The following is a 12307-nucleotide window of genomic DNA, read 5'->3' as shown; positions in this document are numbered from 1 at the left end:
ATAATCGAATGTATGGGAGCAATTTTAGAATGGAATTTACTACAGGGTATATGAGACCAAAGGACATGAAAATAGTTGCAAGAAACAGGGAATTATTTGTTACGGTTTTATATCAAATATTTGATTTAGAAATTATTAAAATATTTATACAAAATAATGTGACATAAATAATATTATCTTACTAATAAATAACTAAATAAATAATGCTATCTTAAATATTGATATTTGTGCTATTTATGCATATTATATAGTGCAATGTTATATAACAGTCTATGCTGCACACTATTGGGCTCCAGATTGGACAACTTTAGACAGCATATGCTGTGTCATGGGACTTCTTGTTCGACATGCAACATGTTTGCTGTGCAGCTCTGCTGGCACTGCTGCCGTCGCTCTTACTGTTTCTGTTGCTGTTGCTGTTGCTGTTGGTGCTGCCAGTGTTGGCCGTATCCGTATCCAACAACAACAGCTACAACAACAACAACAACACCAGCAACAGCAGCAACAACGGCAAAAGCAAAGAGCAACAGCAACAGCAACAAAAAATGTCGCACGTTTCGTTTCGGTTAGTCTCGATAATTCAATCGCCCTGCAAAGACGTTCAACTCTGCGGATTCAGTTTCGACTGTAAAACTGTAATCATTTTTCATTTGGCGTCTCGTTCTCTCTCCGTCGACTCGTGCCACATTTGGGTGGCAAAGCCAACAAATATAAATAATACTACATTTTGCGAAGGAGTTAAAAAGCAAGAAAAAGAGTTTATAAACAGTTCGGTGCAAGTGCAATAAATAAATACGTGACAGAGGCTCGCATTGTGATTGTTTTTTGTCATTCGTTATTGTTTTGCAAAAGCGGAAACGGAAGTGGCGCCGCCAATCGCCAAATGTCAGTTCTACAAATGTATGTGCCGGTGTGTGCGTGTGTGTGTGTGTGTGTGTTGTCCCGCCAGCAACAGCATTAATTGAATACCATTCTAAAAAGTATCTAACTCGAATTGAAATTGCAATTGAAATTGAAATTGAAATTGAAATTGTTGCACGTCTGACACGCCCACAAATCGCCTACAAGTTCAATGTCAGCATTATCCAAGCCCGATACCATCTTGCTAGACGTGGAAGAACTCGGCGGAAGCAATCGCGAATAGAAGGCGAAGCTGCGCAAGTTTAGTTTGCTGCTTGGCTGGCAGTAAATGGGTTAAAATTATGTACATTAATCGCCGAATGAATGTCGAATCAGTTAAAAAGACTGCTCTTTTTTATTGTAAGTATTTTGACAGATTGATCGATCGAACAATATTGATAAAAAAAAAATCACAAATGTGCCGAATATTGCAGTAAATAAAGCTACATAAGAATGAAGCTTCAGTAGAATAAAACAACGTTTTATGTTGTTAAAAATACCTGAAATATTGGATCACTATGTGAATTTTCTATTCTACTATGATAACAAATACATATATATTTGCAATTTTGATGCATTTAATTTTAGAAATGTAAATAAAAATTTCAACAACGTAGAAATTTACTCTGATTGCAAAGTATTTAAACTTATTTACATAAAGTTTACCAAATCTTGACAAATATATTTTTTAGACACTTATGCTTACATTTGTTACATCCTTTTCTGTAACCCAATATTCAAAATGCTATTTAAAAATTCTTTTAAGAAAATGTCAGAAAAATAATAACAAATAATACTGCGACTGACATTATTGATGGGAGAAAATGCTCCATAACTTTAATTTGCCTATGTATAAAGTATGTAAAAAGTTATCTGCACATCTTCTAGGCAAGATTTTAAGTACTCTGCACTATGAGTGTAGCTATTAGCAGATCCACAAAGACAACAACAGCAACAACGTTGACAAGCACTTGCTGTGCCAACAACACACTCACATTCACACTCACACTCACACCTACAACCCACCCACACACACACACACATACATATATACACGCCCATTCACGTTGGTCGCATACCTTATCTTCATTCATAATTTCATCAACCCAAAAAAAGAAGAAAAAAAAAACCAAGAGGAAAAAATTATAACCCAGTCAAAAGTGTTGTGCGGGGCCTTGCAACGTTGTTGTAGTTGTTGCTGTTGTTGCTGTTCAAGTGTTGTATGTCTTGGGTTCGTTTTATTTATTAGAACTCTGTCGATAATTACAAAATAATGCGTTTTACCAAACGCCCGCCCTCCGTCCGTCTGTCCGTCCACCCGCTCGTCTGTATCTTGAACTAAGTTGAAGTAGCGCTAACTACGCTTGGGAAAACCAACTACAGACGTTTTTGGTGAGAATGAAACGAGGTTATGCGGAGCATAAATTTCCATCGATAGGAAGAGTGGCAAGGCGCAAGGTGAGGCGGGGCGGGCGATAGTACTGTGGAAAGCATTACAAAGTGTGTGCGACCGAGCGACCGGCTTTGATAAGATTTCGATGGGTTTTCAGTTTCATTTTCTGTTTCTGCTGCTGTTGCTGTTGCTGTTACAGTTAACATAAAACAGTTTCGGCTATCACGTTTTCGATGCAGCGGCTTCCAACGAGGAAGTTTAGCTAATTTGTGGCTGCTACTTGTGCTGCCTGCTGCCCCGAAGCTGCGCCAGCTGCTTAGTTTCCAATCTCAAGAGGCCTTGACTGGCTGCTGAAGTGCCTTCGAGTGGCTCAAACACGCGTGGGGGTTTCACTTTCTCACACGGGTGGTCTAACGTTCACAGCCAGCAGGTTGAAGGGTTTCTTTTTCGTGTGGCGCCAAACAATTAACGGCCACTGTGAAGGGTGCAAGCCATTTTTGATATAGACGGGGGGAATGAATGCTATCGATGATGAGGCTACTAATGGGAGAAACCATTAGAAAGACATTGACCGGGAAGGACTAAAAGTAGGAAGTTCAGTTGCCGCAATGTTTAAGTGTTACAAAATCAAAATTATAACAAATATTAAAGAGCGTTCAATGATGTACATATGTATATGTTATGTATACATATAAAAGCTCCACATGTTGAAAACGAAGTGAAGCAATATTTGTAATGTGTACAATTAATGAGTGTATGATGATAATGAAAAGTAAAACAAAAAAAGAGTAAAAAACATAAACAAAGCGACCCGATAATCTTAACAATAATTTGCACAACTTATTACAATACTTTATAAATGTTAATAGTAAATGGTGGTAAAAAGTTAGAGTTTGAAATGAAGACAAGACACTTCACTGCAAGATACCCGCCAGCCATTTAAATAAAACAATATTCTACAATATACAGCGAAATACTAAAATAAACCGAATATTTGGTATATAGATTATACCCTATGAGTAGGGAATATAAAGAATTAAAACAAATAATAGTACAAGAAACAAAAAGAAATATAAGTTTATGCTAAAGGAAAAATAAAATAACATAAAGAGCTTTTAAGAATTTTTTTTTAAAGAAATTACAAAACGAAATAATGCTGACAGTTGTGCAAAATACAAAATTCATAAATATAAATTAAACAAGATCACGAAAAAACTGTTTAAATATGTTAAACGGAAAGAATGAATCTACATGTATTAATGCAATAATAAAAACAAATGAAAAATTAGCTAGAAACAATTTAATATGAATGAATGTAACAAAGTTAATGACTGCAATAATAAAACAAATACTAGGCCAACTGGCACTTCACTCGTAACAATTTATTTGCGTAATTTGCAACTGGGTTTTAGCAATAGTTTGGTTTATCAGGCAGCGGCTTAACGGGTATTCGAACGAATATAGTTCGATCCAGTTGCATTCTGATTTACAACCTGACCTGGCACAATAAAAACTAGAAACGAAGCGAAGAGAAACAATAAATTCATTAAATCAAAGGCGCGATTATGAATGAATGTAATAAAATACCGAAGAGAGACAACTAACCAAACATGATAAATTACACTTAGAAGGCAACTACCGACCTACACGCTCATGCAGGAGCGTGTAACGAGATAGAGGGGGCAAAGGGTGGCTGAGGGGAACAGAGGGGGCAGGTCATAAAAAAGGCGTGTTGTGTTTGTGACAACGTGTAAACACTGGTATGCAATTTAGGTTTTGTGTGTTGTATCTGTTAGATACAATATTGATTGCCCTGTTTATAGATACGCACGATAGCGATAAGTGCGCCAATGATAAAAAAAAAAAAAAGAGACTCTTTCGCTCTGTCTCTCTCACTCTCGTTGACTCGTTGTAATGTATGCTTTCTTTTTCTGGTCTTTCAGGTGGTGATTTCAGGTGCATTATGTACAGTAGAAGATTACGTAATAATGTCACAGTGTGCACACGACAAAGCCATACACCTAGCTGCGGAAGGAACAGTCTCAGTGACAGACATTTCACAGATTCGTAAGTATCCTCCATCTGCATCTCAAGTACCCCCCTCTTCGCTCCTCACCCGTCTTTGTTTATTAACACGTCTGCAGGAAATGCCATCACATATGGCAGACGATTTACGACATCTAATTGAACATTCCTTTCCTCTCTTACACTCTCTTCACACACAAAACAAAACTAAAAACAAAATATACATATTCTAATTTCCATGACAATGGCAATGACAGTGAAGTGAACCCAATCCCCAGACCAATCCCCATTAAACATTCACATTCACATTCACAGCAACTGCAAAAGTTCAGTATTTGTCACAGTTTTTAACAATGTTGCAAACGTGTTGGACTCTTACTCACATCTATCTCTCTATAAGTATCTCAAAGTATCAGAGAGAACTCTGGCACCAAGCAGAGCTGTCATTTATTCATTTGAGTTATGAATGACCATAAGCCAAGTAGTCAAGTGTCTCAATAGTTTCATGCAGTAGCTGTCGCCTGAGTTATGAATTGGGGATTACGCTAGTTCTGAAAGCTTTGAATAGTCGACAATCTATTATTGTTACCGTTACAAAAATAACTCTTTGAGGCTGTCGACAAGCTTTACCTAGATATATTTCTCACTGAACTGCATTTCATACCAAACATAAATACTTTTATTGTTTAATAATTTCAAAACATAATTTCAAAACAATTATTTATATAAACTATTTTAATTATATATAAAGTTTACAGCTTCTCATTTGATTCAAGGGATCAACAAAAATACCTTTTTTTACACAAATCTTTTTTATCTATTATCTGTTCATATAAACTCAAATTCTTTATAAGTTTTCCCATTCTAAGTCAAACCAATTTCATAGTAAATTAAACGGATAACTATCACAACAGTAATGATCTCACTTGATAAATGCAAATTTTGCAGTCGAAATACTCTCTAACAGAATCGACTGACCCAATTCTCGCGCTGAACCATTTTCACAAAGATTCCAGAACCGGTTCTCGTCTCTTTAGCAAATGAAGAGTCCATCTAGAAACTAACTACGCTGAGAACAACAAATTAATGAGCTTTAATGGTGCATAGTTAGAATTAATACAAGATTTTCAATCTTCAGCTAAACATAATATCTCGTTTTGTAGTGCACGAGGTAACAAATATCTCGTCTCGACACTCGCAGCATAAAGTGCACAATTTATGGTGCAGACTGTCCAGTAAAAATAATAAAAATTCGCAACGATTTGAGGAAACTTTCACTCTGGACGCAAAATGCAACACAAGCAGCAACAACAACAACAATAACAAGAAAGTGCCAAACTATTTCTGAAGCCCGCACAAACAGCCAATGACCATGGCTAATTAGAGCCGCTGCTGTTGATGTTGTTTTTATTTTTAGTATTATTGTGCAGCTGTCCCTTTACCTAACTCAAGCCTAAGGGTCGCAGCACGAGCTATGGCGAACAACAGGACCCTAAAGATACTGGAAAAAATCTGGCTTTGTTTTATTGTCGTCCCTCGGCATTTTCAAGCAGCACGACCAATGCCAAACAACAGGTGCAAAATGTCATCCCAGGTGAAGAGAAATGAAACGAACAGAAAAGAAAAGAAAAGCCGAGAACCATTCCCGTCTCCGTGTACTGTGGGCCACTTACAACTAATGTGCGAAAAGTTCTTTTGTCAATTTACACGCCCACGGTGAACCGCCGAAGGTGTGTTCCCGAAATCTCTTTCACCATTTTCACATTTCATAATTTCATTCATTTGCATTCGAGCAAAAACTCATGGAAGCTTCAGGTAGACATCGGGATTATCCACTGTGCTGGTTTTATAAATAAAATATAATATCGTTGGGTTAAACCCGCCATACACTTGTTATTAGCTAGTTCTTTTGGGTTTTTCCCACTGGCTCAAGGCTCAATGTTGAGCTCAGTTTAATGGGAATTATAAATAAACAAAAAAGAAAAACAACATTTATGTGGGATAAGCTGCAAGTTTGACAAACTGATGAAATGCATAAGAATGCTACCCGCTTTCCCATTGAACCGCTCCTGTGCTGCTGTGTTACTGTGTGTTGTGAGTGCAATCAAGCGCCTTGTGGCTAATGAATCTTGACATTTCAATCAATTGGTAGCTCCGCACTTTCAACCCGCCCGCAGAAAAAAACAAAAACAAATCAGAGGACCGCAAAATTTTCCCATTTTCTCCGAGCCCAAAATCCCCCCGGAAAAACAGCAGCGCAATAAATCACATGATTTAATTTGAGAACAACGTGAAAAATGCCAACAACACAGCCCTGCTCAAAGGCGAAAATTGTTGAGGTAAAAGTTCTTTTGCCGTGGCATGCCACATGCCACATTGCCAGATTACCGAAAGGGTAGTCGGTCGACATACATAGATCGTGAGGCAGAACTAGGGCCAGTTTTAGGGCTAGAAGCAGCCTGACAGCCCTTGGGCTATAAAACATTTTATAGCTCATCATGTGCGCTCATAAATTTAAGAACGCAATCATTTCTATCAACCGCACTCCTTCCACTCCACTCGTTGCCAACAACAATTGTCTGTGGCAACATCGAGTGGTGTCCAGGGCGTTGCCCAATCAACACCTCACCCTCAAAGGGAGGGAGAGAGAGAGAGAGAGAGAGAGTGGTAGGGGGAACAGTCAGAGATACAAGTAACAAGTTCGAAGCTGTTAATTTCTTGTTCAAATGTTCAGGGTTTAACGTCTAGTACCGAGTCCGAGTCAAGTCCCAAGCGATCATTGTTTTATATGATGTCTGTCTCCCTCTCTCTTTCTATTGCTAACTCTGCCTTTGGGACTTGACTAGCAGTTGGCCAGCCCATCTTCGATTCTTTATAGAGCCCTTTATTTGCCCTGTAGTTCATTAAAAATGTTTAGCATTGTTCCGCATCGTTGAAAGCGGCTGCGCCAGTGATCAATCAAAACTTACAAGAACTCTTGGACCCCACAAAAAATACAATGCGTAGTATTAAATAATACTGTAACTATTGTTAAGAGCGACTCTATTTATTCATGAACTCAATTATTTTGAGATCCATTACTACTTTCTAGATTTAATTCAAAATATTTGATATATACTATTTTGTCTTTGCACTTTTCGTTCCAAGAAAATTCTAATCAGAAGTAAACAACGAATAAAACATCTAATGACATTAATACATGGATTAATAAGCTCAAATTTGTATTCATTGGAAACTTTCTTACAAACAACCCGTTTGGTGTCACAAATCTATTGTTTAGTACTTGCTTTATTTATGTAATTAATAGCAATTTGAGTTCTTGAAATGTTTATGTGGTATAGATGCTGACCTTTGTTTATTATTTATACTTCGGTTTATTTACAACTTATAAATTCGAACTTTATTGTAGCTTCGATTTGTCGTATATATGCGAAGGTCCAGTGCAAGACATCCAATGTCAACTGTAGGAAATTTATAGTAGTATAAACAAATAAAAATCCAAGTTATCAGAGTTATGCATCTATTTCAAACTAACGACCTTAAGAAAAAAAAAACCAACCACTATTTTACTCAATGACCAAATGCTCAATGGCTGTTGCCACCGATAGGTGATAATATAATGTGGGAAATATTTAGCACCATCATTACAAACATCATTAAAATTTAAATAGATGTGTTTAACGTGAAAAGCCGTGGTAGGGAAAAGATGAAAACAAGTCGAGAGAAATACTTGTAGGAATTTCGACTGTTGTTCGTAAGGAAATCATGCCGTGAAAATTCCAAGAAATAGCACATGCCCCGAGGTTTGGCCGGATCGGACCAGGAGAAGGGAAAGGGGAAGGAGAAGGAGAAGGGGTTGAGCCATTGTAACTGCTCTTGAGCAATGCTCCGCAGATTCATCAATTAACGCCCCGGCAGGGGCAGCAACAAAGACTCGACTGACTCTCATGGTGTGATGTGGCAGTGAGAGGAAGAGTGGTGGAAGGCGGTCACTTCATTAAACGCCGTCCGAGATGTGGACAAATAAATGCATTTCCGTTGCGCACAAACAAATTTCCAAGAGACGCCGACAACAACAAATGTCAGCAGAAAACAAAAAAATTCTCAACCGATTTTTGTCTCTTATCCCGCTCTCGCTCTCGCTCTCGCCCTTCCACTCGCTCTCACTCTCACTCCCTCTCGTCGTCTACCTACCGCACGTTCGTCTAGGCCAAAAGGGGAAAGGAATGGAGTAGGAGAACGGTGGTAAAATAGAAAGAAAAACATGGTCAACAACAAAGCTGAACAAGTGTACCGCTTGCCGATCGTCAGTCGTCTAACTCAGAGGCAGGTTCGACAGTTTTTGGTCAATTGCTTCACTCGATCTTTCTTCTCGGGGTCTCTTTTGGACACGATCCCCGCGAGATCACCGCCATCGCCGCCACAGCCAACCATGCAAGCAGCCAACCAGCCATTGCCATTGATTTCCACTTAACGCTTCAAAACTCAAGTGGCCATTTCAAGTTTACAGTTTAAGTAAGAAGGTAAAAGCAAATGCGCTTTCTTGGCTCTCGCTCTTCTTGCGCATCTTCTTCTTCTTCTTTCGTTTTCAACTCTGTTTCAATATTTTTGTTTCCCACAGTTGTGCTATGAAAATATTTAAGCGCCAATTTGATGTAGTTTTCCAATTCCAATACCAACACCAACACCAAGAGACCCGACTTCGTCTCACTACCGTTCCCAGTTCAAGTATCTCTCTTTCACTCTTTTCTCTTCGCTGTTCCCCTCTCTCACGCTCACAAAATTTGAATAACAATGCACTGCCTGTTGGACTTCGAAGTCGACTTCGACTTCGGCTTCGCTTCAAAGCGCTCGTCTTTGCCTTTGCCTTGCTTTCTTTCAATGGGTTCGATCTTCACTCGCATTTCTATTGGTAATGAGCGATTGCGTTTGTGATCTTCTGATCACCGTTTGCTCACAATGGGAGGAGCAGGGCAGGAGCTGCGCTGTCAGCAATTACGTACTTCAGTTTAAAGCACCTGACAAAGGAGCTGAAGTCTTTAGCTAGTCAATGCATTGAAATCAAAAGTTCTTAGAAAACGTTTCCCTTGTTTTTCCATTTTTTACCCATTTTTTTTGGAGCGCGTGGGAACCAAATGTAAACGATTTGGAACAAACACAATGACATAGTTTAGCTGATGGAATAATTCAAGGACAGCTTGTTAAATTATGCTATATCAAAGATTCTTATTATTATTAGATCAGTTTATCAGGAAGTCTAATCATAATGGAAAAATGAAAAAGACTGCAAACTTATTTCTAAAATATTTGCACTCCTTTAAAAAAAAGTCTATTTGATTAAATTTCAAAATTTCGTCAAATTATTTCCAAACTCAAAATTCTACTCAAAATCTATTTTATTTTAAAAATAAAAACTTCGATTTTAATATTTCCACTATAAAATTTTTATTTAACTTCTCGTATTCAGTATTCTTTCTCGAACTCACTTGATCGATTACTGCTTTTAATATCTAATCACCATACAAATTATTCAAAGGACTCCGTTTGCTAGCACTGTGCACCAAGCATTGATAATGAGGATGATAAATTCCGTGATGGGAATTACGTTCAATTTAAAGGGTATTTAGGGGATCAACAACAAGCGACAGACGCCAAGTATCAAGATCAGGACTGAGAGGGGAAAAGGGAACCGCTTAGAAACTAAATAAAAAAGGTACATTCCCTTTTGTTGTTGCTGGGAGTGACGAAAGATCATGTCCATTAGGTCGTCTGCAGCCAGTTAATGGCTCAAAACAACAACAACAACCAAAAAAAAAAAAGGTCCACAACGGTGGCTGCGATTGTATCGTTGGGATCGTCTGTTCCACATGAGATTGATATGTTTTCCGGGGCCACAGCCGACGATCATATCGCACTGATTATAGTTTTGTGGTTTTAATATTCATGTCGATTATAACGCAGCGACGTCGACTTAAGCCTCAGCCACAAAACTACAGCCACCGATATTTGTTTGATGAATTTATTGCGCCGTTGATCAGCATAGTCGATCGCTCGATCGGCGGTGTTTTGTTTTATCTGCCATCCATATGAAGGCGGCATTTCTTTTATGGCAAACTAACCCCAAGAGATCTCTACGGTTGGTTCTGGTATGGTTGTGGTCTGGTTTGCTTAACTGCTGCCAGCGTCGTAAAATGCACAATTTAATGGCTTGGAGTGTGCTACGAGGAATATGCCTGATCATCTAACAGATTATCACTCACACATATGCCGCAGCAGTTGGTTGATTTTATTGATCGATCTTAAATCAGCCGCTTTCTTTGGACAGTTGCAAGGTCTAATTGAAGTACGTTCAGCTACCAGATACTACCTAGATAAGATAACTACTAGTATAACTGTATAAATATATTATTGATATCGTTATATTAATTTTAATATTAAAATGAATATCAACTACCCCTAAAAAAAAAAGAACTAATATGATGTTTGAATTTTCTAGAGATATTAATGATTAATACTAAATATTATATGCTATCTATCAATAAGTATTATATATTAATATTTCAAATTAATAATAATAATACTAAACTCTTAGAAAATAAAATTTTCATTTTGATGTTAAACAATCAGTTTCTTGTTGTGAAACTCTTTTTATTTTTTTCCTACTTGAAATTGTTCAACACTTGTATGAGATAATCTCAAAGTCTTTTCAATTGATTTAGTGCTCAAAATATGTGAGCTAATTCCCATGAAATTTCGTAGAATTGGCCACAAATGACAAAGAGATTTTCAATATGCTTGTGAAACAGGAAATGTGTCAACTGTGCTGGCGCCTCGAAGAAATTTAGCATATTTATTAATACTACAGCGAGAGATAGGCCAAAAGTTGTCCCCCCGCGACCCCTGCGACAGCTGTCAACTGAGTTGGCAGCCCCGTTTATGGCCCAGAACGGAAATGCATTAATTTGTCTGTTGGCTTGTGCCAAGCGAATAAATCAATTCATTTACAAAGGTGGCAGGTTTTGCTTTCCGCATACTACAAAAAGGAGATGCATACGCTACAATTTTGTGTATGATATTTGCTGCTTCTTTGTGGCAGCCACTTTCCAATTACGTAAAGTTGGCATCGCGTGTTGCAACGCAAAGCTTTCAGTTCTAAGTTCTGAGTTCTGAGTTGTGTGTTGGAAGTTTGTAGTTCTTGTACTCATAAGTTGGGCACTGGATTCGTAATATTCGCTTATGAACGTGTGTATTACCGTATAATGAGCGGCAAGGCGGCAACATTTTGTTGCATGACTCGAACTTGGGACCAGACCCTGGGGTCTCGGTCTTGGCCGTCTTTCGGCCTGCTGCTCCCCATTTTTGTGGCCCTCATGCAAATCAAGCATTTAATCATACGAAAAGAGCTCAAAAAAAAACTTATGTATTTAGCCAGTTGTTAATGTGGAGAGGCGGACGGAGGGCGTCGGATCTCTTTTCGGTCGAGTTCTTGTTGTTTTCGTTTTTTGTTTTTGCCTCCTTTGACTCATTCGACGTTTTTCGGTTAACAAAATTGCGTGTCTGTCGTTGTATAAGCCACATTTTGTTCAACGCTGCACGCGACGCCTTCGAATATTGGTTAGACAGACGTCTGCACCAGCTGCTGCTTTTGGCTTCAGTTCCACTTGCAACAGTGTTGGGCAACGCGGTTCACAGTGATCACAGTTTAAGAAGCATTTGTCTAAATTTCATTACTGTAGTTGTTTTCTGTGTGTTGAAACTGTTTGATTATAAATTATCCGTCTATTAAATTAGTAAAATTCATTTAAATTTTCCTCAAGCATATTTTAAGTATTCAGTGTATTTTAGTAACCCTTAGTATAAAGGATTTTTTCTTCTAAATCGATACATCGATTGTTCTACACAGTCAAATAAATATGCTTTTCATCAAGTTCTGTAACTCTAACATCTATATCTCCCAAAGTATGGAGTAATATTAAATTTAGTATTGTC

At 38.0% G+C, this 12307-nt stretch overlaps 1 protein-coding gene across 4 annotated transcripts in view; it reads left to right on the top strand.

The window, feature by feature from the left end:
* The window catches only part of LOC133841603 (mucin-21), a 79307-nt gene that overhangs the window by 46215 nt on the left and 20785 nt on the right, over nucleotides 1–12307 (top strand). For 3 of the 4 annotated variants that reach the window (XM_062274203.1, XM_062274204.1, XM_062274205.1), the window contains exon 4: nucleotides 4237–4360. In XM_062274203.1, the coding sequence (XP_062130187.1) occupies nucleotides 4237–4360 (124 nt within the window). Of the gene's footprint in view, nucleotides 1–574; nucleotides 1261–4236; nucleotides 4361–12307 lie in introns of those variants that run through there. The other variant, XM_062274206.1, reaches the window with a different exon arrangement.

Source organism: Drosophila sulfurigaster, chromosome 3 (genome assembly GCF_023558435.1).
Source record: "Drosophila sulfurigaster albostrigata strain 15112-1811.04 chromosome 3, ASM2355843v2, whole genome shotgun sequence".
Taxonomy (NCBI): Eukaryota; Metazoa; Arthropoda; class Insecta; order Diptera; family Drosophilidae; genus Drosophila; species Drosophila sulfurigaster.
The sequence above is the reverse complement of the archived record's forward strand: the minus strand, read 5'-3'. Positions and strand labels throughout refer to the sequence as shown.